The sequence below is a fragment of the Anser anser genome (genome assembly GCF_964211835.1).
Source record: "Anser anser genome assembly, chromosome: 3".
NCBI lineage: Eukaryota > Metazoa > Chordata > Aves > Anseriformes > Anatidae > Anser > Anser anser.
The window spans coordinates 966,903-992,474 of record NC_139722.1 but is presented as its reverse complement, the minus strand read 5'-3'; the positions used below and the strand labels follow the sequence as shown (position 1 = coordinate 992,474).

The window sequence follows — 25,572 nt, the reverse complement described above, 5'->3', positions numbered from 1 at the left end:
ACTCCATCTTCAAAACAAAGTTATTTGGTGGTGCAATTGTCTCTTGAGCTGGGTGAGCTGGTAGTGAAAACGTTGTTCTGCAGATCTGATCTTCAAGAGGCATGGCCAGAGCTATACGTGGAGGCTTCTGAAGTGTAGTAGAAGGGATTCAGGCCTGTGGGAAGACAAGAGCGGCTACCTCCAGAGGACTGTCCAGCCTCAAAGTTCTAGCAGCAAGCTCTGTACAAAGCTTGTGTAATCAAGCAGGGAGAGGCACGTGGGTCTGCTCTGCACTAATCCTCTTTAGCAGTGACCTGCGGTTAACAGAGCCCAGGAATTATGACATCTGAGTTCTGCGCTGCAGAGCTGGTCTGATACCAATTGTTTTAGGAGGATACCTTAGCTCCAAAAGGGGCTTGTTCATGGAACAAGCCATCGATATTCTCCTGACCAGACTGTGCTACCTGTGGCTAGCTGAACTTTGGGTGCTTGTTTCCATTGCAAATATGTAACGTTCACAGCTATACTCTTTACCTGTCAGCTTAGTTATTTAAAGGCTGGTTGTGCATATAGCGCTGCACTGAGACATGTTTTGTCACGTCTTACAGAGATAACAGACTATGCTATGGCTCTTCCGTTTGTGAGGCAGCAAGTCTACAAGACAGTGGAGAGCAAAGTTCAGAAGCAAACCAAAGGACTGTACCCTGCTCCACTGAAAATCATTGAGGTAATGCCTGCTGTGAGGCATCAGAAACTGCAGAGAAAGGGGATATGGGGGATAACAGGGCGACAGACGGGGGATGCTGTTTCCTTCCTCTGAGTCAAGCCACGCATAATGATCTTTACAGAAGATCGGTCTTGATGAGGGCTAGCCATGTGGTCTGTCAAGCAAGCACGTTAAAATGCAGAATAGCCTCCCAGAGCTTGGTCACCAGTTTATGTTGTACTGGCACCAGTGAGGGGGAGATCAAGAATCCCAGCTGAGGGAAGGTTTAGCTGGAATACTTTGTCATAAAATTTTCAGTCTTCAGTTCCCTGTACGGTTTTTAATGAGATAGGTTAACCTGTTTGAAGCCAGGAAAATATCGATTCCCGTGTTCATAGCACTAACACCACAAAACTTTAAAACTTAGTTCTGTAAGTAGCTCAGGCATTGTATTACTTTCAGACATTGTCCATGGTTGGATTTTTCCAAATGATTTTTCACTATTTAAGTTGTTGTCAAGACTTCTCTAAAACCTGTGAATGCCCCCCTCTGACTGTGAGAGCAATGACATTACAGGAGCACAGTTTCAGTAGAAACAATTCCTGAAACCACAAGGTATGTGTAAAAATTCACCTGACAGAAAACTCACTGTCATGGTCGCTGCTCTGCCTTAGAAGGACGAGGCGATTCATAGTTCTGCTTTGAGCAGCATGGACAGGACCCAGCCAGTCTGAAGTCTCCCTTGAATACTGGGGAGGGGTCACTGGTGAAAACAGGAGGTGCAGCTAAACGAGCAGTCTCTGTAAAGCGCGGCTGTTGACGGACATGCCTTTAACAGCGGGGTATCTTTATTGCTGTTCTTTGACTAGGTTGTAAAGGCTGGTCTTGATCAGGGACGTGATACTGGATACCTCACCGAATCCCAGGTAAGCAGATTAGATCCCTGGTAGCAATAAATAAGCTGTGTAGTTGTGTGCTAAATGAGTTTAACCATGCACAAAGGATAATATTCTTCACAGGCCACTCTGAACAGTGCCTGGATCCTTGCCTGCTCTTCTGGGAGTGGGGCTGTAGAAAAGGCCCATCTTGAGCAACAGAACTGTTGTTTTTTTTTCAAGCTTCTTCATCTGTGAAAACAGTTTGTGCCTTCTCTCATTCCTGTCTATTTAGGCTTTTTGAGTTGGGAATGACCAGACCGGGTTCACTGATCTGGGTTTCACATAACAGGACTTTGTATTTGATTTCTCTGTGTGTCTGAGCCCCGTTTGTTTTTTCTGACTGTCCCGTGGGACAGGTGACCTGGAGGTGTAGGTGTAGTGCTGTCGGTCTCATGGGTGTCTCCAGGGGGTTTGGTGCAAACGAGTAATTTCTTCCATGAACAAACTTTCATTTCAGTTTACTCTGGCACCTTTTTTCACCATCATTTTTGTCGAGGGTATTGATTGCCCATTACTCATTTTGCCATTTGTCCAGTTTTCTAGTGCAGGTCCTTTTCTGCTGATAGGTAACTTTCAGTACTCATGAAAATTAGATGTTTTTGTTGTGATGTTCGTTTTGTGGTGATGGTTTGGGGTTTGTTTTTTGGTTGGTTGTTTTCAGCAGTGGTTTCTTACCCAGAACAGGACTTCTCTCTCTTTATCCCTCAGTGAAAGTGACCTGTTTGGTAACCACTGCAGTCGGAGTACTTGCTAGGGCTGGCCATTCAGAGGGGACCCCTCAACAGGCTGGAGAACGGGGCAGACAGGAACCTCATGAAGGGAAATGCCAAGGGAAACACAAGGGAAATGCCAAGTCCTGCCCCATGGGAGGAACAACTCCAGGCACTAGAACAGGCAGAGGGGCAGCTGCCTGGACTGAGTCCAGCACAGGGCCACAAAAATGATTGAAGGCCTAGAGCATCTGACACGTGAGGAGAGGCTGAGCGAGCTGGAACTCTTCAGCCTGGAGAAGAGAAGGCTGAGGGGGATCTTATCGGTGCATATAAATACCCGAAGGGAAGCGGTAGGGAAGGCGTAGCTACATTCCGCTTGGTGGTGTCCGGTGGCAGGATAGGAGGTGAAGGGCACAAACTGAAACCTGAGACATTAAACTTAAACATGAAAAAAAAAACTTTGTTACTCGTAAAAGTGACTGAACACTGGCACAAGTTGGCACGAGAGGCTGTGGAGTCTCCCTCCATGGCGATATTCAGAACCCAGCTGGACACAGCAGCCTGCTCCAGGTAACCCTGCTCTGAGCAGTGGGGTTGGACAAGACAATCCCCTCAGGTCTCTTCTGACCTCAGCCGTTCTGTCTTCCTTTGATTCCGTGACATAAGCCTCTATATAGTTCTTCCTTTGCCTTTGGTTCTTTCGTTCCCTGGTACGTAGGTTGAGTTTAAGACCAGTAAGGACTGTTAAGGGAAGTTAAATCTTTAGCTGTTTGAGGCCTGGGAGGTTTCGCTTCTTGGTATGCTGCTGCTTTTTTCCGTTCATAGGTCTAGCTAGTGGGAGGCTGAGCAGATGTTGCAAAGACGTCGATGATGTGCACACATTCACAAACACGTAGTATGCGCACGGCTGCTGCATGGACAGCGCGGTGCCCTTACTGGTGACACCCACGTAAACACAAACCCTTCACACTGACGTGACCAGCTGGGACGGTCAGGGTTGTTCCTCCTGTCTGGCTGGTCCAAACTGAGGTTCGGTTGTGGTTGTAAGTGTGTGCTCACACACACAGCTTCAGTAGCTGGCCCGTAGGTGTTTGTTCTACCAAGTAGCTGGCCCCTCAGGCCCACTGTCTCCTGTTGCTGGCACCTGGACCTCATGTCCTAAACATTGTCCAGTCTTATTTGAAGTTTTCAGGTTACTAGAGAGACATGCAGAAAAATAGGAATTGAGTTTTATGTGGAGGTAGGACATACTGGGTAGGTGCAGAGCTCGAGCAGACGAGCATACTGGCCAGTGGCTTGTTTGTGTGTGACCCTTTTATTCCACTTCATTTTCCAGTGTTTGTTCTTCCCCCAGGCATCTTGATCCCTCCTGTTCTCTACCCTTGTCTCCTCTGTAGTAAACAACTTGTCCTTAGTTAGTTTTTCCTCTTGATCTCAATTTTGCTCTCTCTGTCCTCAGTCTTGGTATTTCTGATAAAGAGGGGGTATGTGGTTACCTGAGCACTGCTGGCTTTGCGTGACCCGAATCCCCATACTATCCACAACACTCCCGTCTGTTTGGGACGTCTGTCCCGTCACTGCCCCTTAGCCAGCAGTGAAATCCGGCCATCTCTCATAGCACTGTCTGCAGCCTTCACCACCACCTCGCACTGTCTGTCACGTCCAGCAGTTTCTCTTGCCATGTCTTGTAGATCATTTTGTTCTCATCCAGTGACGAGGTCCTGGTCTGAGATAGAGCTGTCTGCCCCTAACCTTAACAGCGACCTGGATACACCCGGCCTGTTCTAGTTATTCATTCCACCCCCATTTGATCTGATGTCAAATGAAAGACTCAGGATGCTCTGTTCCTTGCAGAAAAGAAGGATTTTCTTTTCCTGAGAATAGCAGCGTGATGGAGATCTTACCAGGACCCCCTAAAGAATAAGTGCCTGTGTCATGCCTTTTCTAATGCCTCATTTCTTCCCCTAGAATAGGAGACTTGCAGATTCTCTTCCAGTCTTCGTGTTTCTGATATTTTAACAAGCCTCTAACTCACAGGACAGCGGTGAAGGAAGATACTGCCTGCTCTACACTACATTATATTAGTGGCCTTTCCTAGCTGATTTGGCTCAGACAACATCATTAGTTTGCTATCGCCCTATGCTGTCTTTTATCATCCTGTCTTCTTTCCCATTTCATGCCAAATGCTGAGGGGTTCGACAGGCCTTTAATTTTGTGGCCTCTCCGTGATCCTCTGAAAATAGCATCAGAGCACTGCTGGCAGTGAGAATTGGCCTGTTTAAAGATTTTTCACAAAGTTGGGTGCAGGCCTCTTTCACTTGGAAGTAGGGGGGGCGATGGCCGTGGCTAGAGCAGGACGCTCGTGGGAGAGAAGGGTCACTCCTCGCTCAAGTCCAGTGTCGGTGAGCCGCGGTCCTGTCACTGGGGAAGCAGAAGTGGCTCCTGCTTTGGTCTGTAGGACCCCACAGCTGCTGGTTGACTGGGGCAGCAGGGTCACCTCTGGGGGACCAGCACAGCAGGGAGCTGCCAGTGAGTGCTCCTCCCCAGGGCTGTGCTGGGAGGGTCCCAGGACAAGTGGAAATGAGCAAAGGGTGTGTTAGTGGGAAGGAAGGAGATGGACACACAAATATGATGGCTACTCTTGTTCCCTGGTAGACCTCTACCCCTGCAGACACTAGTGTGTTAGAGGCATATACTCTTTCAAATGCTTTAAATTATATTTTTTTATGGGAAAGGATGTTGAACAAGCAATTCGTTACTGCTTCTGGCTGCCCATACGGGAGGTAATAGTGCAAAGCAGGCTGTGCCTAGCACAGAGGGTGCCCCTTGTGCAAAGAGGACACACGTCCCCCCGTCTTTTCTTCCACTTCTTCCCAGCTGCCTAGTCTGTGTAGCTGCACGGGTGGCTCTGCTGTCCCTGTGCCACATCTCTGATCTGTGCATGCTGGAACTGTGACAGCTGTTAAAGGCCAAACTGTCTCCCTCCCTCTTCCCTTTTTTCAGAGCTTCGGCCACCTCGCAATGACTAAGGAATCCAAGGCACTGATCGGGCTTTACCACGGGCAGGTGCGCTGCAAGAAGAACAAGTTTGGAACACCTCAGCGAGAGGTCAAGTAAGTACGAGCGTGAGATGTCCTCCAACTGCTCCTTCAGACCTCTGCTGACAGATTCTTGGAACTTTGTGGCCTAGAGTCCTGCAGTGTGGCAGAGCAGAGAGATTTCCTGCCTTGGGAATGCTAATCCTCTGCAGTTTGGACGTCCCACCCACAAATGAAATCTTTTTGCATGACCTCACTAAAAATAGTGCCTGGCTGGACAGGATCTGTGCGAGTCTGACGACAACAATGGCAATTCAGCTATTTCGAGCTCTGATTGTCTTCCCCCCTCACCACTTTCTGTGCAGGACCCTGGCAGTGCTGGGAGCAGGGCTCATGGGAGCTGGGATTGCACAGGTTTCCGTGGATAAGGGGCTGAAGACCATTCTGAAGGACACGACGCAGCAAGGCTTGGACAGAGGACAGCAGCAGGTCTTCAAGGGGTACGTGAGTTTACAGGAATTCACTTGGGATGGGATGGGGCTTTCATCAAACTAATCTTTTGCTTGCAGGCAGTCAGGAACTCGTGACTAGAGGCCCATGTCAGGGGAAGCATTGGGTCAGACTTCTGAAAAGTTGGATTTCTGTCCTCTTCGTCCTTGGCTCAGCAGTAACAGTGCTCATGTCTATGATGGACCTTCAGACTGATGCACCGAGTTGTGTGAACGGGGCTCTCATTTTTCCAGATGGCAGGATGGGCCAGTGATAGTCCTGCTGAATCGCAGGTGGTGCTTTGGGTCCCTGTTCCAGGAGGGAGGGATATCCCTGGTGTCGTGGTGCTCTTCCAGCAGTCTGGGCTGGCCTGTGCAGGCGCTCTGACAGAGATTTCTTCCCTAGGCTGAATGGCAAGGTGAAGAAGAAGAGCCTGACATCGTTTGAGAGGGACTCTATTCTCAGCAACATGACGAGCCAGCTGGACTACAAGGGCTTTGATAAAGCAGACATGGTGATCGAGGCTGTGTTCGAGGACATTAACATCAAGCACAAAGTGCTGAAGGAAGTGGAGGCCGTGAGTATCAGTTCTGGTCAGCTATGCTAGATAAGATCGCTGTACGGTGGAGACTCGGGGTGTCCTGCCCCGCTGGGTTTCTCACGTTTCCTTATGCAGTAGTTTGATGCTTTGTGACAATTATTCATTTCAGTACATGTGTGAGCATCCAGGGCAGCCTGCCTGTTCTGTGATTAAGGAGTCGCTAGTTCTTAGCTGAACAGGGGCACTTTCAACACTCCCTGACTCCTGGGAGCCACACAGGAACATTTTCATTTTTCTGAGCACGTTGCTACGACAGTAATGTATCTCCACAACATATCCTGTACTCGCTATCCCTGGCTTGCTGCCTCTTCTCTTCTCTGTTCAAGAGAACACGTGAGGAAGTAACTGGTAAAGCAGCTGGCCTGTGCTTCTTTCTGATGTCCCTTGCTGCAGTATCTAATGTGGCTGCAGTGGACTGGCAGAATCATGAGGGCTCTGAGACTGATACTGCAGACCTAGAGGGGGGATCAGTAGAAGTTGTGCCTGGCTGACTTGTGCTGCTGCTTTAGGATAAGTTTCTAACACTGCTCTGATGGAGAAGATCAGGTTTGCCTTGTTCTCAAGTAGGTGCTGGGAATGCTCTGTGCTAGCGCTGCTCTCAGGTTCTGTACATCACGTCTGACTTTGGAGCCTGTGCATTTAAACTGCCTCTTCCACCCCCTGCCACAGGTGATCCCTCCTCACTGTATCTTCGCCAGTAACACGTCTGCCCTCCCGATCAACCAAATTGCTGCTGTTAGCAAGAGGCCAGAGAAGGTGAGTACCCAGTGCCAAAGAGCTTGTGAGTGTGCTGAGCTGCCTGTTAGTGGCAAAATGGCTTTGCTGTAGGTGAGCGTCGGGTTCTTCTGCTTCTTCCTCAGAACATGAAACAGCTCAGCCTCTGCCCCCAGAGCCAGCTTTGAACAAAGAGCTTGTGATCTTTGGGCAGGTAGGAAGGGGATGAAGGTGGATTCCCATCAAGTGTGATATTGGCAAGGCAGTGTGCGTTAGGGAGGTCAGCGTGCTTTAGGAAATACTGATGTGCGCAGCGGGATAGAAGAGCTATGGAAGGATTCGAGCTAAGAAAATTCCAGCCAGGGAGATTTGGGTCATTTTGATAAGGTGGTTAGACATAGGAGTGACTTACCGTGATGGGAACGTGCCTTCTCAGGGAGAAGGCACTGGTCTAACAGCAAAAAGGGAGGAAAAGTTGGTGGCTGGAAGCTGAACTCAGAAGTGCTGAAACCGAAGCCACAGTCAGCCATAGAATCAAACTCCTGAAGGGTGTGGTGGGTTTTCTGCCTGGCTCCAGGTTGTCCATGTGAACGGAGCACTGAGTGCAGCGATACAGCTTGTAGCAGGGCGTTTGGAACAGAGGACTCCGTCTGTTTGCTTGAAGTCTAAACAGCCGTATCTGTATAATAGCTGCATCCTCATCCCTTAGCCCAGGCAAGTGCAGCCAGGTAGGAGCTGGGGAGCGGCTCTTTATCAGGGAGTGTAGGGATGGGACAAGGGGAAATGGCTTTAAACTAAAAGAGGGGAGATTTAGATTAGATATAAGAAGGAAATTCTTTACTGTGAGAGTAGCGAGGCACTGAACAGGCTGCCCATAGAAATTGTGGATGCCCCATGTCTGGAAGGCCAGGCTGGATGGGCCTTGGAGCCACCTGGTCTAGTGGGAGGTGTCCCTGCCCATGGCAGGGGGGTGGAACTGGATGATCTTCAAGGTCCTTTCCAACCCAAACCATTCTATGAACACCAGTTCCCGTGGAGCAGCCTGCCCTGAGCGCCTTGTTTGATGGAGCGACCCTCTGAGGTGTGTGAATGCACTGCTCTGGAAGGAGTCCGCTATGCACTTTTTTCAGTGCCCTCTTGATTTCCAAGGGTACCTGTGATTCTGTTAGCACGAGACTGGCAGGTCTGACAGCGGCCCTGCAGGAGACGTGCACCCTTCAGGGAGGAGCAGCAGCAGGAGAGCAGACATGACAATGACACGGCAGCATCTGACGTAGCGTGAGGAATCTGTAACCAGGTGGAGTCACCTCCTGTGGGCTGAGCCTCAGTCTAGGGCGGCGTTGATATAAGAAGGGAGAAGTGTTTTCCCCTTACTTGAGGCGTTTGCTCTGCCTACGTGGGGCTGCAGAAAACACAGGGTGGAGCAAGCAGTTCCCCTGCAGGGTAATAATACCATGGCAAGAGCCAGGTCCTCAGAGATAGGTGGAATGTGGAGGCAGCAGCCCCCAAGGAAACGGAAGCTCTAGAGCTCATCTGGGAATTGTTACACAAATGCAAAGGCAGAAGCGCCCATGGCTGGTTTCCTTAACTCCTACAAGTTTCTCAGATCTGCCCAGGGCAGCGCCTTGCCCCTGCTGCTTGTCTTACAGCACAAGTGGTGTACTGCTGTGCCTCCCTGCTGCTGGAGGTTCCTGTGACCCTGGAGAGCCTCTTCCTGCTTTGCTGTTCAGGCCTCAGTTGCATCAGAAATGCAAATTGTGCCTTACTCGTACATACTTGCAAATAACATCCTCTTGCTGAATAAATTGCCTGTGTAATGACTCTTTATGGGGAAACTAATAGGAAATCAGTTAACTAATTAATGTATTTTCTTTAATTAGTTTTGCAGACTGTAGATGTCCTTCAAGGTGCCTCTGACTTAGGCAGAGCTTAGTGCCAAGCGTAGCTTCCAGGAGGCATGAAGGTGACATCCTGATTACGTGGCCGTGTTAGCAGGATGAGGCACACAGACGAGTAATCTCCGCTTCAGTGTTGCTCCCAGAGGAAGGCTGTGCTTACCTCTGTAATTAGGTTCTGGAAACATGCCTTCTTGTCCTTAGATTCACTTCATTACCCCCCCAAAAAAAAAAATACAAGCAGAGCACAGGGATTCTGCTCAACATCTGTCTCTTTGCTGCTCCACTTTGAGCGTCCAGAAGAAGCGCCACCCAGGCAGGCGGTTGCTCCCCCTGCTCAGCTAGCACCTGCAGATCACACACATCACACCGTGCACGTGATCCACCTGGGGACTGACCCCAGCTGAGATTCCCAGACAAGTTTTGCAGCCGTATCATTAACAAGTACAGAGAGCTGAGCAGCGCTCTTGGTCCTGCAAGCGTAGTTACGTGCTCACTGAGGCAAGAGCTGTGGGACAGGGGCTGCTTCCTGGGGAAAGCCAAGGAGAGAGAGAGAAATTGGAGAGGGAGTGGAGTACATGGCTGGATGACAACGCTGTATGGTGGTGGGTCCTGCAATCCATGCTGGCCTGCTTCCTTCTGCAGCTGGGACTTGATTTTCCCAGTGGTTTACCATGGGAGCCAGAATTTGTCTTAACCCTGAGCTCTTCTTCTGCCTAGGTGATCGGGATGCACTACTTCTCCCCTGTTGACAAAATGCAGCTGCTGGAAATCATCACCACAGACAAAACATCCCAGGACACGGCCGCCTCTGCTGTTGCTGTTGGCCTCAAACAGGGCAAGGTCGTCATCGTGGTAAAGGTGAGGGAACGCTGCACAAAATACAAGCTGGGATAATAAAGGGAAGGGTGGGCTTGTGCGCTGAGAGGAGGCTGAAACTTGGCTGCGGATGAGACGGAATTAGCTACTCATGCTGAGGAGTAGAAATGGAGATTAGAAAAGGGGCAGGTGCCCAGGTGATGCTTCAGGTGTCCCTTGGAACAGCCACAAAGGGTCAGAAGGCACAGGTGCTGGCGTCCCTGCTCTAAGCAGCTTTCAGGAGGCTGCAGGCTGTAGTGGCATCCAAGATGGAACAGTCTTGGCAGGACTCCCACAGCCTCTTCTCCCTGGGGAAATGCAAGGACAGCGGGGCCTGTGAGCAGTAACTGTCCCCGTTCTGGATTTAAATCTTGTGCGAGAGGGAGGGTACAAATACGTGTGCAAATGTAGGGGGAGAGTTGTGCAAAGCAGAGGGAGAAGAGAGGCAGGGGCCGAGGACAAACAGCTGTGATCTCTAGGAGGGGAGCCTCAAAACGCTGTGGGGTTTCAGTTGCTCGTTAGGCTGGTAGCTGCTGCGTGCACAGCCCTCGGAACAGGTCTCGTGCTCGTGAAGTAGAAAGTGTCGGTGATGCTGTGTCAGCTGCGGGGGGGGTTCACCCTGTAGGCTCGGGGCGGTTTGGTAAGTGTCAATAAGTGTCGCTTTGGGCCGGACTTTTCACTGATGTGTGAGGCTGCCAGCGCTGCACAGCTGGTCTCAGGTGGTGCTGGGAAAACTGGACGGTCTGAAGGTGCTCTAAGCATCTCTGCAGGCCAGGGGGAGACCGTGCTGCTTCTGTAACCCTCACCCCCACATCAGATGGCAGTTTGTAGCCAGTCTGCTGCTTCCTGACGTTGCGAGCACTATCAGAGGTGAAACAACAGCTTAAAGCCTGTTTCACTTGTGCTTAGCACCCTTTCACCCTGTCAGCCTGTTGGGCTTGGTGAATGGGTCTTCTGCCGCCTGCGTGGGACCTTCAGGCGCTATTTTAAATAAAAACACTCTCGTGGGGATTTCCAGGCACTAAATTCTTAAGTCTTCAAACTCTGCTGAGCCCTACAGGTAAAAGCTGTTCTAGGAGTTGACTGCATACTGTTAAAAATGGAGTTGCATGTGTCTGAACTGCAGGCTGGGCAGTGAGACTCGGTGCTTGTGCTGCTGACAGGGGCCGCGTTCCTGCAGTTTGTTCTCACCTGCCTCCTGTCGCACTCTTCTCCCCTAGGACGGACCTGGCTTCTACACCACCAGGTGCCTGGGGCCGATGCTGGCAGAAGTGGTCCGAGTTCTCCAGGTGTGTATCCCGTCGGCTACAGGGTGTCCCCCAGCTCTGCTGCTTCCTTGCCCCGAACCAGGCCAGCCCTAGTCCTGGCCAAGGAGGGAAGTGGGTGAGGAAGCAGCCTGAGGGTGCAGCTCAGGCAGCTCGTGGGAATGCTGGTGTAAGTTACACCTGCAGAGTGGCCGTCTTCCCACTGCATCCCCATGCGCAGGTGAAGCTGGGGAGCTGCACGTTAAACTGCACGAGGCCAGATCTTTCCTGGCGTCTGCTAGGACGGGTTTCTCCCTAGATCCTGGCTTGAAGATATTCGCCAAGTGTAAAAGCCCACTGAAGCCTGGTGACTAGCTGCCCCAAGTTCCAAACCCCTGGCCTAGCCCCTGCGCTCAGGCTGTGACTGGGTGTGTGTCCTCTCACCCAGAGCTGTTGGGAAGCTCATTTGGACAGCTGTTGTGGTACCGGACCTAGATTTCAGAACACGTAAGGTACATGTGAGGCAGGGTGTGCATCGCAGATGCCCTTTTATCTGCGCTGTGCTCTGCTCGGTGCTGTGACAAGCAAGATGGAGATTCCTGCATCGCCTGCAAGGCCGCTCTCCCAAAGCGGTGACCTGCTCCCCCTGGATCAGCCGCCCAGGGCTGCAGAGCAGAGGGCAGTGTTGCCCGTGCTGCATTCAAAACGGAGGCTGGGAGCAAGGCAGGGGTGCACACGCAGGTTTCTCTCGGCTCTGCGGCTGAGCGGAGCAGGCTTGAGAGCGCCTTTCTGGGCTAGGAGTCAGGCCGTCCTCATCGGGGTTTGACACAGCACACGCTGGCAGGTGGACCATGAGCAAATCTGCCGCCAAGGGCAGGAACCCCTGCCCTGCTCGGTCTTTGAGGTGTGCAGGTTTTTGCCCTGCTGAAGGCACCCTGCAGAAGAAAGCCCTGTCCTGCACGGGACTTGGTGTCAGTCGTAAGGAATTTGCATCGCACTGCGTCAGTCAGTGGAAGCCAGGCCCCAGCCCCGGTGCCTGTGGTTACCCACAGCCTGTTCTTGGCTGCGCTGTGGTCTGATGAGACCTGGTGCAGGCAGTGCTGAGGGTTTGCCCTCTTCGCATAGTGGCAGGGGAGAGTCAGGAGTGGTGCAAGCACAACTACGCTGCTCCTGCCTGATCTCAAGCAGCCAGTGGGGCTGGTCGCAGCCTGCGGCCCCCGACGAGCCTTTCTGCCCCCGTGCTGGGTTCCCAGGGCCCTCGCCCCGAGATCTCACTGCTTCCCCCTTCTGTTCCTGCAGGAGGGCATTGACCCAAAGAAAATAGACGCCATCTCTACAGCCTTTGGCTTTCCGGTGGGTGCTGCCACGCTGATCGACGAGGTGGGTGTGGATGTGGCCACGCACGTGGCCGAGGACCTCGGCAAGGCCTTTGGCGAGCGCTTTGGAGGCGGCAGCATCGAGTTGTTCAAACTCATGGTGGAAAAAGGCTTCTTAGGTGAGACACCGGGCTGTTCTAATCCAACGTTTCCCCTTTGTTCGAGGGCAAGTAACAGCATCCATCAGCCCCTTCTGCCTCAGGTGAGAGCAGTCAGAGGATAAACCCTCGGATGCAGCTGGACCTTCCTTTGCAGAATCGGCTGCAGCAGGCAGGGGTGCTGCGCAGAGCAAAGGCAGCAGGCAGGAGATCACGAAGTTCTCTCTAGCCCCTCCATTAAACCTGCGCGTGCACTCTGGGAGGTAGGGAGCAAGAGGCTGGAAATGAACGTGCTGAAGTGAAGCAGGCCCCGAACTGAGGCTTAGAAGCTCCACGTGAGGGAGGGTGATGGCTCTGTCCATGCGGCAGAAGCTGCTCACTGGTGGCACTGAGTACAAGAGCTGCTGTTGCCTCTGAGCATGCCAGGACGGAGCAGTGTGCCCCAGGGAGCCCTGCGCTTGGTCAGTTCACCCTCCAAACACCACTTGCTGTGACCAGAAGCTGGCAGCGAGGGTTACTTGGATGTTGTCGTCTCTCCCCCTTGCTCCCATGGCCAAAGGCTGCTGTAGCCGTGGATTGTGACATTGACTGTCCTCTGGACCTAGCGAAGGCACTGGGGTCTGGCACAGGCGGCAGCATTTTGCCAAGGAGCCAGCTGGATGGGGGCCCCTTCCCTCCCTGCTTCATGAGGCAGGAAACGGGCTCGATCTGAAGCGCAGGGAAGCTGCCTGTGCCGGGAGGATTGCTCACACTAACGGAAGGGGCAGTCACGAGATCAGAGGCACAGGTGTCACCAACGTAGGAGACACGTGGCAGGATCTGACTCTGCTTTTTTTTTTTCCCCCGGCAGGCCGCAAGGCGGGGAAGGGCTTTTACGTTTACCAGGAGGGGGTGAAGAACAGGAGTGTGAATTCTGGCATGGATGAGATCTTGGCACGGTTCAAGGTGCCAGCTAAACCTGAAGTGTGAGTACCTGTGGTGGCGTGGGCTGGCTCAGCCCCTGCCCAGCTCCTCCTGGCTCCCAGCTCCAGGAGCCCGGGAAGACACCGTTAAACGTGGAGTCACTCTAGGTGGCATCTGGGTTCCCAGCCGGCGTGCAGGGGGCAGGCTGCTGGCTCTGGAGAGCCCGTGCTAGCAGGAGTGGAACACCTGTGGATTTAGCACCTTGCTTTAGCACCTCCTGCAGGAAGCTTTCCCAAGGTGGGGTTTGACACAGCGGGAGGGTCGGTTTGAGCAGCTGCCCTCCCTGACCTTCATGGGGCAGACCTGTTGCAGAGCCTGGCGCTGAAATGTCTCCTGGAGCAGTTCCCATCTGGCCAGATGGACTCCTCGCCATCCCCACATGCCTGCCTGGAGTCACAGCGCAGAACTTGGCAGCCCTTAGCCTCACAAGGCTGGGGACCTTTCCAATGAGTTCCTCGCCCCCCCTCAAGGCCTGTCCCTGCCCCCCACCTCCGCTGGTCTCACGTACTCCTCCATCCAGCTGCTGTGTAAGCCGCACAGCCCTTACAGACTCTTCTCTCCTGGTAGCTGCACCGAGGAGGACATCCAGATGCGCCTGGTGACGAGGTTTGTGAACGAGGCAGCCATGTGCCTGCAGGAAGGGATCCTCAGCAACCCCGTGGAGGGAGACATTGGTGCTGTGTTTGGCCTGGGCTTCCCGCCGTGCCTGGGAGGTGAGTGTGGGAGCTGCGGGGTGGCGAGGCCTGCCTGACTTGGCTCGAGAACTTCGTCGGGGGCTTTTCTGGTGGGCTCTGAGGCCAGGTCTGAGCTGCGGCATGGGTGTTGCTCTCCCATGTGAAGCCTGAGCCAGGGACGTTGCTTCAGCTTTCCCACCTGGGAGCTGGCAGCGGGCCTGATAGCTGCTTAAAGGAGTGCGGGGCATTTCTGCCGTGGCCCTGGGGAGTTCCTTTGCTGGTACAGCCGTTTCACAGAGGTGGTGAGGATCGGGACAGGAACCAGGTCGCTTGCTGTCTTCAGGTTGGAGCAAGAAGGCAGATCCATGCTGGCCCCAGCCTCATCAGCACTTCCCATCACTCAAAAGAGCTTTTCTGCCTGATAGTCATGGGGGCAGGTGGACTGGGAGACTTGCGAAGGTCCTGCATTTTTAAGTCCCTGGCTTTTGTGCAGCTGTATGGCCTTCAGTGAAAAATGAGGCTCTGGTATAGAATCGGAGAATCATTAAGGTTGGAAAAGACCTTCGGGATCATCTCGTCCAACCACGTATCTCCTCTCTTGCCGCCGCGACTGGCCTGGGCGGGCAGGCAGGCTTCCTGCAGCATTGCTGGAAACGGTTTCCCGCTGCATGCGGGACTGGGAAACAGTGTCCAGGGGCCCACCTCGCAGATACAGATGAGCTGATGAGTGCTGTGCACCATGGCTGAGGTTTCCAGCAAGTACATTGGCCTGGTCCTAGCCAAGAGTGTGGGCAAAGTCCTCTCGGACCCATCCGCAGCCTGGCTGGGTGGTTGTGGCCACGGCCAGGGCACTGGGCAAGGCATGAGCTGAGGCTTGGGTCACAACTGAAAGACAGGGAGGGCTCTAAGCCACGCGGTAGTGCTTCTGCAGGGTCCCCGGTAATTCCCTCCTTGCAGCAAGCTCAAACCAGGAGAGGGATGAAAATGATTTGTCCCACCTTGTGCTCGGCTTGTCCCAGCCTGCAGTACCCCCAGCATATTCTGTGGCATGCAGGGACCCTCACAGCTTCGCTGCCAGTTTTAGGATGGATATTTCAGACCAAGCAAAAGCACCAGCGAGGGCTGACACAAGGCACAAAGGCGGCAGCACCTTCCTGCTCCCCTCTGAGCTGGGCTCGCACAGGGGAAGCTTGGGGTGCTGGCTCCACGTGGCAGCAGCCGGGGCTCTCTTGTGGAGGACAGATTTGCCATGCCCAGTGCTGTCACCCTTCCGGGAGCCTCGGTGTGGTGTTTTTCCCTTCTTCAGCACCCGTCCCACTTTCCCCCTGTCCCCCGCAGGTCCCTTCAGGTACGCAGACTCCTACGGAGCCAAGCAGCTGGTGGACAAGCTGCGGAAGTACGAGGCCGTCTACGGCAGCCAGTTCACGCCGTGCCAGCTGCTGCTGGACTACGCCAACAGCCCGGGCAAGAAGTTCCACCAGTGAGCGGGGCCCGTGACGCCTGCCCGAGACGCACCGACAGCCTGAGCCGGGGGCACCGGCGCTCCAGCACCACCCAATTCTCTGTAGGTTAATCTGCAAAGCACCCGGGGGAGAGGCAGGGAGAGGAAGGAGGGTGATAGCAGATTGCCTTGTGGCTTGCCGTCATTTCAAGTGCCTTAATCAGCTACCGTGTGTCGGGCACATCCGTCCTGGGCCAGCGTGGGCCTGGTGGCTCCTTGCTGACAGAGAGCGTTTCTTCTGTATCAGCTCTCCTATCGCAACCACCAGCGCTCCTGGGGCCTGGCAGGCAGCAGCATCCACGCGGCCGGCCCTGCGGCCTTGCCTTTCCATAAAGCACCAATAAATCCCCGTCTCCCGGGTTCGGACTCCATGCCTGCTTCTCATCCTGTCTCGCTGGGGCGCAGCCGCTTGGCACCGAGGAACGGAACCGCTCGGGGTGGAAATAAAGCGTTCAGGCAATCCTCCAGGGTCCTCTCGGTGTGTCGGGGGGCCGCCCACGCTTGCTGGCAGCCTGCTGAGCTGTGAGACTGACAAAGGGGGGGGGGGGGGCACTGGTGGGGAGAGGCAGGGGAGGGCGGCAGTGCAGAACAAAGCCCTGCTCTGTCACCTCCGCCATCAATCAGTGCCTGCGAGGAGCCTCCGGCTCTTTTGTCTGGCCCCGAGCGCTGCCGCCGGGGTTATCCTGGCAGATGGACCCGCCTGTAATTGCAAATCAAGCAGCCAAAGGCCAGAAGGGTCCCCCCATGGGGAGAGCTCAATTTAAACTAAAAGGCTTTAAATCTCCGCACACCTGTCGCTAATTTCAGAGCCGGCCTGGCCTCCACCTCCCTGCCTCGCCGCGGTGCCCTGCCTGTCCCCCGGCAGCAGCAGGGTGCTCGCGCGGCGATGCTGCTCTTTCCACGTCGCGTTTGTGCTCGTTTCTCAAAGCCGGCAGCGCAAAACTTGGCCGAGACGTCCTCTCAGCCTGCCTCTGCTGCCCTGGGGGAGGCAGCTGCCTGCTTGCGGGGCTGGCGAGCAGCCTTCAGCCCTCCCTGGGGGGGGAGGCAGCGGCCCCCTGGACCCGTGCCCTGCTCTGGGGGCTGCACAGGAGCTGTGTGCGTGGGCTCCGAGCCTTGCCCGGAGCAGCTCTTCTTTCCCTGTGCCACCCCTCGGGCCCCCACACCAAGCCCCTGTCCCCCTCCTCCCCGAGCAAGGGGCTTCTCCGGCAGCTTGTTCTCTCCCGTACATTTATTACACTAATCCACAAGGATTAAGTTAAAGCAGTCAATGCAAACTCCGATATTTTCCAGCCTGTTGAGGCCAAAATTACTGTCCCGTGTTAAAACAGAAAGGGGGGAGCCCCAGGCAGTGGGGCCGAGTTCCCGGGGAGGAGGAAACCCCGCAGCCAGAGCGGGGAGAGGCACTGCGTGGCTGGGGCTGGGGGTACCCCATCACCCGGCTAGATCTTGGGGCGCCAGCCCTTGATGAACTGCATGATTTTCTTCACCTGGAGCTTGGTGAGGCGGAAGTCGTCAGCCAGGATCTCCTCGCTGAGCTGCACGAAGATGCTGCCGTCGATGCGCTCCCGCGCGAAGAAGCTGACGACGTCCTCGGAGAGGCCGATGAAGCGCAGGCACTTGGAGACCTCCTCCACCGAGAGGGCCGAGAGGTCGGCGGGGGGCAGCCAGGGCGAGCCGTCCCCGCTGGGCCGGGGGGCAGCCGGCGGGGCCCCCCCCTCGCCCCGCGCCGCCGGCGGCACCTCGATGACGCCCTGCGCCAGGTAGAGGCGGGCGACGCCGCCTTCGGCCCCGCGCAGGACGGCGGGCGAGAGCGGGGCCGCCCCGCGGATGACGATGCTGTCCCCCTCAAAACCCTTGGGGGGGCGGGGGGGGGCCGTCGGATCCGGCCCCTCGAAGGGGGCGAAGGGTTCGGGCGAGGAGGAGGAAGAGGGAGCAGCCGGGGCCGAAGGCGGCTTGGGCCACTCCGGGCTCTCCGGCCACTCGGCCGGGCCGGCGAAGGGGTTGAGCGCCCCGAAGGGCGCGAAGCGTTTTTGGGGGTGTGGGGGCTTGAGGCGGGGGCAGCTGCGGAAAGGTTTCAGGGGGGGCTCGGCCGCCGGCAGCGGGGTGGAGCGGCCGCTGCCCCCCCCGGCCCCCGCCTCGGCGTAGGCCCAGGGGTCCGACCAGGCGGTGGGGCCGGGCTGGGCGGCGGGGGGCAGCGGGCGCCCGGGGGGGTCCCCGGCCTTGCAGTCGCCCCAGGCGCAGGGGTAGCAGTACAGGGAGTAGGCGTCGGGCGAGGGCGAGCCGCTGCCGCTCCGCGGGACCGACCTGACGGAGGAAGGCGAGCGTCACCCCAGGGCCACGTCGTGTCCCCCCCCCCAAACCTCACGGTGCGGGGGACATCCCGCCCCGGGGGGGGCCACCCCACGTCCCCGAGCCACTCACCCGTCGTGGAGCCCCGAGGAGTAGTAGGAGAGGCTGGGGCTGGGCGAGGGAGCCGGAGCCAGCTTCGGGAAGCGCAGGGGGCCTGGGGGGCTGCGGGGTGCTGGGGGGCGGCCGCCCCGGGGCGGCACGGGGGGCGCGTTCAGCAGCCGGCACTCCTCCTTCACCTGCAACGGGGCGAGCGCCGTCAGGGCCCTGTCGTGGCAGGGCCGACACTGCCCCGGGACCCCCCCAACCCAACAGCAGGTCGCGATGGGTGCACTCCGTGCCCCCAGCGTGGGGACACCGCTGGGTCCCCCCAGCCCCGGGGCCGCCCCCCAGCTCTTACCGCCTCCGATTTGGGTGGCACCGGGGGTGGCGCGTCCCCCAGGGGCTCGTCCCTGGGCACGCCGGGGCGGCGCGGGGAGCCCAGCGGGGACGCGGCCCCGAAGGCGACGAGGTCCGGCCGCCCCGTGCCGCCGGGCGAGGAGAAGCTCTCCAGGCCCTGGTTGCTCCAGAGCTCCTCGTAGGGGATCTCCAGCGGCTCCTGAGTCCTGAACTCGGGCTCGGCCCAGTCGGGCGTCATGTATTCCCTCTCGGGGTCGGCGAAGTCGGGCAGCGGCGGCTGCTGGCGCGGTGTCCCCGTACTGGCGCCCGGCGGGTCCTGGCAGCGGGCGGCCGCGTCCTGGGGGGCGCGGGGCAGCCCCCCGCCGTAGAAGCAGAGCGAGAGGCGCTGCAGGGGCTGGCTGAGCTCCTCGCGGGCGCAGCCCGGCAGGCAGAGCCTCAAGCGCCGGGGGCTGGCGCACTCCTCCGAAAAGTCGGGCTTGGCCTCCCGCACCGCCCGCGAGTACTCGTCGGGGTTGAAGCGCTCGTGGCAGTACGCGGCGCTGTCCCGCAGCAGCTTCTCCAGCTGGGGGTCCCCCCCGAGCAGCCCCTCGGGCAGCTGGAAGCGCGGCATGTCGGCCAGCAGGAGGAAGTGGAAGGGGACCAGCTGGTCCCGGCGCAGGATGCAGCACAGCACCACCGTCTTGGAGATGATGCTGACCAGCTTGTAGCAGTGCCCCTCGCGGATGGCGTGCAGGTCGTAGGGGTTGCGCGCCGGGCGGCTGGGCACGGCCACGTTGACGGGCAGCCGCACCTTCTCGATGATGCTGCGGATGGTGTGCTCGCCCTCCTGGAGCCGCAGCTCGAGGGGGCTGCGGGTGCTGAAGCGGCCCTTGCACTGGAAGGGCAGGCTGAGGCTCTCGTTGGTGCGGTGGTTCATGCAGATCAGGCAGGGCATCTTGCCCTTCACCTGCTTGGCCCCCGCCGCCGGCGCCGCCTTGCCCAGCTTCCGCAGGAGGGTGTTGAAGCGCGACTTCTCCTTCACCGTCTTGGCGCAGAGGATCTCCGCCTGGCCCATCAGCGTCAGCTCGTCCCCGGCGTGCAGCGTGAAGTTGTACACCTCGCTGTCCTCGCTGAACTCCCCCGACACCACCTGCGCAGGGGCGGACGGTGGCTGAGCAGGCACCCAGTGCCCCGTCACCGTCCCCTGGTGTCCCACCACCGGCCACCCCCTGGTGTCCCGCTGCCTTCCCCTTACCTCCCACCCCCAACCCTGAGGTCCCACCACCATCCTGTAGTGTTCCACCACCACCTCCTGTTGTCCCACCACCACCTCCTGATGTCCCACCGCCACCTCCTGATGTCCCACCGCCAACTCCTGGTGTCCCACCACCACCTCCTTGTGTCCCACCACCACCTCCTGGTGTCCCACCGCCACCTCCTGGTGTCCCACCATCACCTCCTGGTGTCCCACTGCCAACTCCTGATGTCCCACCACCACCTCCTGATGTCCCACCGCCACCTCCTGGTGTCCCACCAGCACCTCCTGGTGTCCCACCGCCACCTCCTGATGCCCCACCACCACCTCCTGATGCCCCACCGCCACCTCCTGGTGTCCCACCAGCACCTCCTGGTGTCCCACCAGCACCTCCTGGTGTCCCACCATCACCTCCTGGTGTCCCACCGCCACCTCCTGATGTCCCACCACCACCTCCTGGTGTCCCACCGCCACCTCCTGGTGTCCCACCGCCACCTCCTGATGCCCCACCGCCACCTCCTGATGTCCCACCGCCACCTCCTGGTGTCCCACCACCACCTCCTGGTGTCCCACCACCACCTCCTGTCCCACCGCCACCTCCTGGTGTCCCACCACCACCTCCTGGTGTCCCACCACCACCTCCTGTCCCACCGCCACCTCCTGGTGTCCCACCAGCACCTCCTGGTGTCCCACCATCACCTCCTGGTGTCCCACCACCACCTCCTGTCCCACCGCCACCCCTGCTGCCTCACCACCATGCTCTGATGTTCGGCTGCTGCCCCACCACGGTCCCCCGATGCCCCCGACGTCCCCCTACCATTCCCTGCTGTCCCCCCACCCCGCCCCGCAGTGACCACGCCAACCTTCACGCTGAAGGTGATGGCCTCCATGACGAAGACGCGGTCGGGGAAGATGCTGGCCACCTCCTCCACGCTGTTGAAATATTGCACGGGCTCGCGGATGTCCCGGTCCTGGTCCAGCAGCTTGAACTTCCCTGCAGGGGACACCCAGCCCCGGAGCAGTCAGAGGGGCCCACGGGGGGCCCCCCCCGGCCCTGGTGACCCGCAGCCACCCTGGCACGGTTCATCGGGGCCCATCAGCAGCTGATGAGCCCAGCCTGGAGTCCCCATCCCATTTGGGGCCCATCCCGAGCTCTCTCCTCCCGAAGCAAACTTCCGGGGGCACCAAGCTCCCCAGCGGTGCCCCTGCAGCACCCCCATAGGGGCAGAGAACACCCCAAAGCGACCACAAAAATGCCCCAAGGATGGAGGGAGCGGCTCCCGGAGGCTTCCTGCCCCCCCCCCAGCTGCCCCCAGCCCCACAGAGAGCGGTGTGCGGGGGGCCAGGCGCAGCCAGGCAGCCGGAGGGCTGCATTCAGGAGCAAAACTCTGCCTTCATTAGCGCGAGCGTGGCGGGGACAGGACCTGATGGGAATATTAACTCGGCGCCGCGGCGCGGGGCTGCTCTGCTCCGGGCCAGAGCAGAGGGGACACAAAAAGCTGGGGGAGGACGGGGCCGTGGCGCCCGAGCAAAGGGACAGGGACCGTGGCAGGAGCTGCCCTGCGCCCCACCGAGCCGGTTAACACGCTGCGTGCCCCCCCCCCACTGCCCTGACCCCCCTTGGGATGGGCGATCTGCCCCTCCCCCGCTCCACTTCCCATTATTTATTTATTAGCAGGACTCGTTGCCGCCATGGCGAGCACTTAGGAGTGGTCATTAAGGGCCCTCGCTACGGCGGCCGCGGTGAGCTCAGCACCTTCGTCTGCTACGGCAGCCCCGGCCTGTCCCCATCGCCGTCCCGTCCCCGTTCCTTACCAGTCCCCATCCCATCCCTGTCCCCATCCCATCCCTGTCCCTGTCCCCATCCCAACCCGTCCCTGTCTCCATCCCCATCCTCATTGTCATCTGCATCCCCGTCCCCATGCCATCCCTGTCCCCATTCCATCCCCATCCCCATCCCCATCCCCATTCCATCCCCATCCCCATCCCCATCCCATCCCATCCCATCCCTGTCTCCAATCTCAACTCATCCCATCCCTGTCTCCATTCCCTGCTGTGTCCCATCCCCATTCCCATCCCCGGCCATGTCCCTGTCTCCAACCCCAACCCACCCCAGTCCCCCCCCCCCATCCCTCCTCACCCCCGTGCCGGGCTCAGCCCACCCGGCCCCCTGCCCCGCAGCCCCTGTCCCCACCTGGGTACTGCAGGGGGATGTCGATTTTGGGGCCGATGACGTAGTGCCCTTCCTCCAGGCTGTGGGCCGTCACCGTCGTCCACTGGCGGCAGGAGTGGATCAGGAGCACGTCCTGGGCGCTCACCCCCTCCACCGACTCCCCTGCGGGGGGACGGGGACGGGCTGAGCCCCTGGGGGGGGGGGGGGGGCAGTGGGGGGACACAGCTCTGGGGAGCCCACCCGTGGGTGCCAGCCCCCCCCAGGACAGCAGCACCCCCCCCCCCCCCCCCTTGCTTTGCAGCACCCAGCACCGGTCCCCAGCCAGGTCCTGCTGGTGTCCCCCCCACACCCCATGTGCCACCAGCCCCGGGGGGGGGGGGGGGGGGGGGGGGCCGAGGCTGCCAGGACCCAGCTCCCGCCTTTGCCTCCGGCCTCCCCCAGGCTCCCCAGGGCCCTTTCCAGCCCCCAGCCCCTGTGTTCCTCCCCCCCCCCAGCCCCCCCAGCCCCCACCTCCCCCCCTGCCAGGGCCTGGGGAGCTCCTGTCCCAAAGCTGGGGGCCGAGCCCCTGACCCCCGCGAGCTGCTCTCAATCCCACCCCCCCCAGGTGTGCAACACGGCCCCCCCCCCCAAAAGAGAGCGTGGCAATGCCAAGGCCTAAAACACGCTCAGGGCCCCCCCTCCCCCATTTTGCTCAGCTCCGCTTCTGGGGCTGGGGGGGACGGGGGGGGCAGCACGGCCACGGGGACGGCGAGCCCCAGGCTTGGGGACGGCCGCGGGGGGAGCCCCGAGGGGGTGCGGGTTTGGGGGGGGGGGGGGGGGCCCGGGCGCCGGGCGATGGGCGAGCAGGTGCCCGCTGCCAAGAGCCGCCAGTTGCCCTGGAAACAATTTTCTTTGTCCCTCTTGAAAGGCTGCGGCAGCGGCCGAACAACAACTTTATTGACACGGGGCCGCGCTGCAGGCCGGGGCGAGGCGGCTCGGGGGGGGCCCAGCACCCCCCCAGGCTGCAGCCGGCTCCGGAGGGGCGCAGCGAGTCCTTGGGGGGGGGACGGGACGTGTCCTGCTCCAAAGGGGGGCTCAGCCTGTCCCCTGACACCCCGCTCTGCCCCTACACCGTGCAACGGGGCAGGGTGCTCCTGGCTGTGCCGCCCCCCCCCCCCCCGGCTGCATGCCCTGCGTGGCTCCCCGCACGCACCCGCAGCCGTGCACAGCCCTGCACCGCCGTGCTCACACCCAGGTGTCCCCGTCCCCGTCCCCGTCCCTGTCCCTTTCCCTGTCCCTGGTTGGGGTCAGCACTGTCAGGCCCCCCCCCCGCAGCCCACTTTCAGCTCCTTGCGCCCCCACATCCCGAGGCGCTGACCTGAGCACCAGGCAGAAGCTGCCCTCCTGAGCCACAGCCCCGCTGTGTCAACCCCTGGGCACCCCCAGAGACCCCTGGAGACCCCCCCGGAGACCCCCCGGCCACCCTCACCCCTTAGAGCCCCCCCCCCCCCCCCAGCTCTCAGGGCAGCGGGGCCAGACCGAGGGGCGAGGAACGCATCCGAAAATGCAAGCCCGAGCCGGGGCCATCGCCAGCACCCCAGGGCAAGGTGGGGGGGGGGGGGGTCCGGGTCTGAGCCTGCTCCACGTCTGGGGACCACCAGGGATGGGCTGGGGGTGGGGGGGGCTGAGGGGCTCTGTGCCGCCATCCCCGAGCAGGGGGGTGCAGACGGGGGGGGTTCCGTGGCCGTGCCGGGCGCCTCCATCCCGAAATCTCAGCAACAGTTACCAGGGAAATGGGCAAAGGCCGGCGCTGGCCCGGCAGCCCCGCGCAGGCGGCCCCTTTGTGCCCCCCCCCCCCACCTGTGCCTGGGGAGGGGGGAGGCACCGCTGGGACCCCCCCACCCCGGGCACCCCAAAAGGTGGGAGCCCCCCCCCCCAAACCGTGGGGCTGCAGGGGAGGAGGGAATTCGGGGGTGCAGCGCAGGGTCCCCACTGCCACTGGTGGGGAGGGGGTGGTCACCCGGCCTCCAGCCGCCCTCCTCCTCCTCACGCCTCCGGCCTTCATCTCCCCTCGTGCCCTTCGGCCCCGTCCCTGTCCCACCCCTCCCAGCCTCCCTCCCCCCAGCCCCCCCCAGCCCCCTGCCCTCCCCTCCTCCCCAGCCCCCCCATCGCCCTGCCTGCTCCATCCCCGTCCCTGTCTGTCCCAGTCCCTCCGTCCGTCCCCATCCGCTGCAGCCCTTCCTCCCTCCCAGCCCCTCTTTCTCCAGCCCCCCCAGCCCCCCCAGCTCCCCATCCCGCTCTCCCTGCCCCCTCTGTCGCCCCCCCCCGACCCCCCTCTCCCAGCCCTCCCCTGCTCCCTGTCCCCTCCATCCCTGCCTCACCTCCTTCCACCGCTCCGTCCCTCCTCCCTCTGTCCCTGTCCCCCCGTCCATCCCCAGCCCCTCCAGCCCTGCCTCACTCCCATCCCTCTGTCCCCGTCCCTCTGTCCCTGTCCCTCTGTCCCTGTCCCTCTGTCCCTGCCCCTCTGTCCCTGTCCCTCTGTCCCCATCCTCTGTCCCCGTCCCTCTGTCCCTGTCCCTCTTTCCCTGTCCCTCTGTCCCCATCCCTCTTTCCCTGTCCCTCTGTCCCTGTCCCTCTTTCCCTGTCCCTCTTTCTGTGTCCCTGCCCTCTTCATCCCCCCATGCTTCCCATCCCTGCCCCTTCCCTCTGTCCCTGTCCCTCTGTCCCCAGCCCTGTCCCCTGCACCCCCCCCATGCTTCCCATCCCTTTCCTGATCCCTGTCCCTGTCCCTCTGTCCCTGTCCCCGTCTCCATCCCCATCCCTCTGCCTCCATCCCCTGCCCCCCCCCCAGCCCCTCTCCCTGTCCGTGTCCCTCTGTCCCCATCCCTCTGTTCCTGTCCCTCTGTCCCCAGCCCCTGCTCCCCCCGGCCCCTGTCCCTGTCCTTCTGGCCTTCTGCCCCCATCCCTCTGCCCCCATCCCTCTGCCCCCATCCCTCTGCCCCCATCCCTCTGTCCCCACCCCTGTCCCCATCCCCTGCTCCCCCCGGCCCCCCTCCCCGTCCCTCTGCCTCCATCCCCTGCCCCCCCCCCAGCCCCTCTCCCTGTCCGTGTCCCTCTGTCCCCATCCCTCTGTTCCTGTCCCCATCCCCTGCACCCCCTACTCCCCGTCCCTCTCTCCCCATCCCCTGTCCCCATCCCCATCCCTCTGTCCCTGTCCCTCTGCCCCCATCCCTCTGCCCCCATCCCTCTGCCCCCGTCCCCCTGCCCCCCTCCCCGTCCCTCTGTCCCCATCCCTCTGTCCCTGTCCCTCTGTCCCCAGCCCCTGCTCCCCCTGGCCCCTGTCCCCATCCCTCTGCCCCCGTCCCCCTGCCCCCATCCCCATCCCTCGGTCCCTGCCCCTCTGCCCCCGTCCCCCTGCCCCCTCCCCGTCCCCCTGCCCCCGTCCCCGTCCCCCTGCCCCCCGGCCCCGCTCACCCTGCCCCAGGCAGACCAGCGTGGGCAGCCGGCACTTGCTGACGATCGCGTCCAGGGGCAGCGCCGCGGGGCTCCAGCGGAGCCGGGCCAGCCCCGCCGCCAGCTTCTCCATCGCCGCCGCATCGCCGCCGCCTCAGGCCGGCCCCGGGCCGCGGGGGGGGGCGGCGGCAGCGCCGGGCT

General features: G+C 59.8%; 2 protein-coding genes across 2 annotated transcripts in view; one reads left to right on the top strand and one right to left on the bottom strand.

Moving 5' to 3' along the window:
• HADHA (hydroxyacyl-CoA dehydrogenase trifunctional multienzyme complex subunit alpha) overlaps positions 1-16,252 on the top strand; it is a 27,402-nt gene extending 11,150 nt beyond the window's left edge. Inside the window, exons 9-20 of the mRNA XM_083830522.1 lie at positions 588-706; positions 1,555-1,611; positions 5,340-5,449; positions 5,740-5,874; positions 6,269-6,440; positions 7,134-7,220; positions 9,794-9,934; positions 11,152-11,220; positions 12,475-12,670; positions 13,500-13,614; positions 14,180-14,325; positions 15,625-16,252. Of these exons, the coding sequence (XP_083686648.1) occupies positions 588-706; positions 1,555-1,611; positions 5,340-5,449; positions 5,740-5,874; positions 6,269-6,440; positions 7,134-7,220; positions 9,794-9,934; positions 11,152-11,220; positions 12,475-12,670; positions 13,500-13,614; positions 14,180-14,325; positions 15,625-15,770 (1,493 nt within the window). The 3' untranslated portion in view covers positions 15,771-16,252. The remainder of the gene's footprint in view (positions 1-587; positions 707-1,554; positions 1,612-5,339; positions 5,450-5,739; positions 5,875-6,268; positions 6,441-7,133; positions 7,221-9,793; positions 9,935-11,151; positions 11,221-12,474; positions 12,671-13,499; positions 13,615-14,179; positions 14,326-15,624) is intronic.
• On the bottom strand, positions 15,623-25,572 carry GAREM2 (GRB2 associated regulator of MAPK1 subtype 2). The gene is made up of 6 exons (XM_083830521.1): positions 25,393-25,572; positions 21,961-22,101; positions 20,630-20,760; positions 18,534-19,661; positions 18,209-18,372; positions 15,623-18,091 (listed from the first exon to the last, which is right to left on the bottom strand). Exons 1-6 carry the CDS (start codon positions 25,502-25,504, stop codon positions 17,227-17,229), a joined length of 2,541 nt encoding a protein of 846 aa, XP_083686647.1. The 5' UTR covers positions 25,505-25,572; the 3' UTR covers positions 15,623-17,226.

Bases quoted from the DNA above. Each gene is read 5' to 3' on its own strand.
- GAREM2 (XM_083830521.1), bottom strand. From the start codon at position 25,504: ATGGAGAAGCTGGCGGCGGGGCTGGCCCGGCTCCGCTGGAGCCCCGCG. The intron at 22,102-25,392 runs GTGAGCGGGGCC...GTCCCCCCGCAG, and splicing joins GCTGGTCTGCCTGGGGCAGG to GGGAGTCGGTGGAGGGGGTG. The intron at 18,373-18,533 runs GTAAGAGCTGGG...GCCCCGTTGCAG, and splicing joins TGCCACCCAAATCGGAGGCG to GTGAAGGAGGAGTGCCGGCT.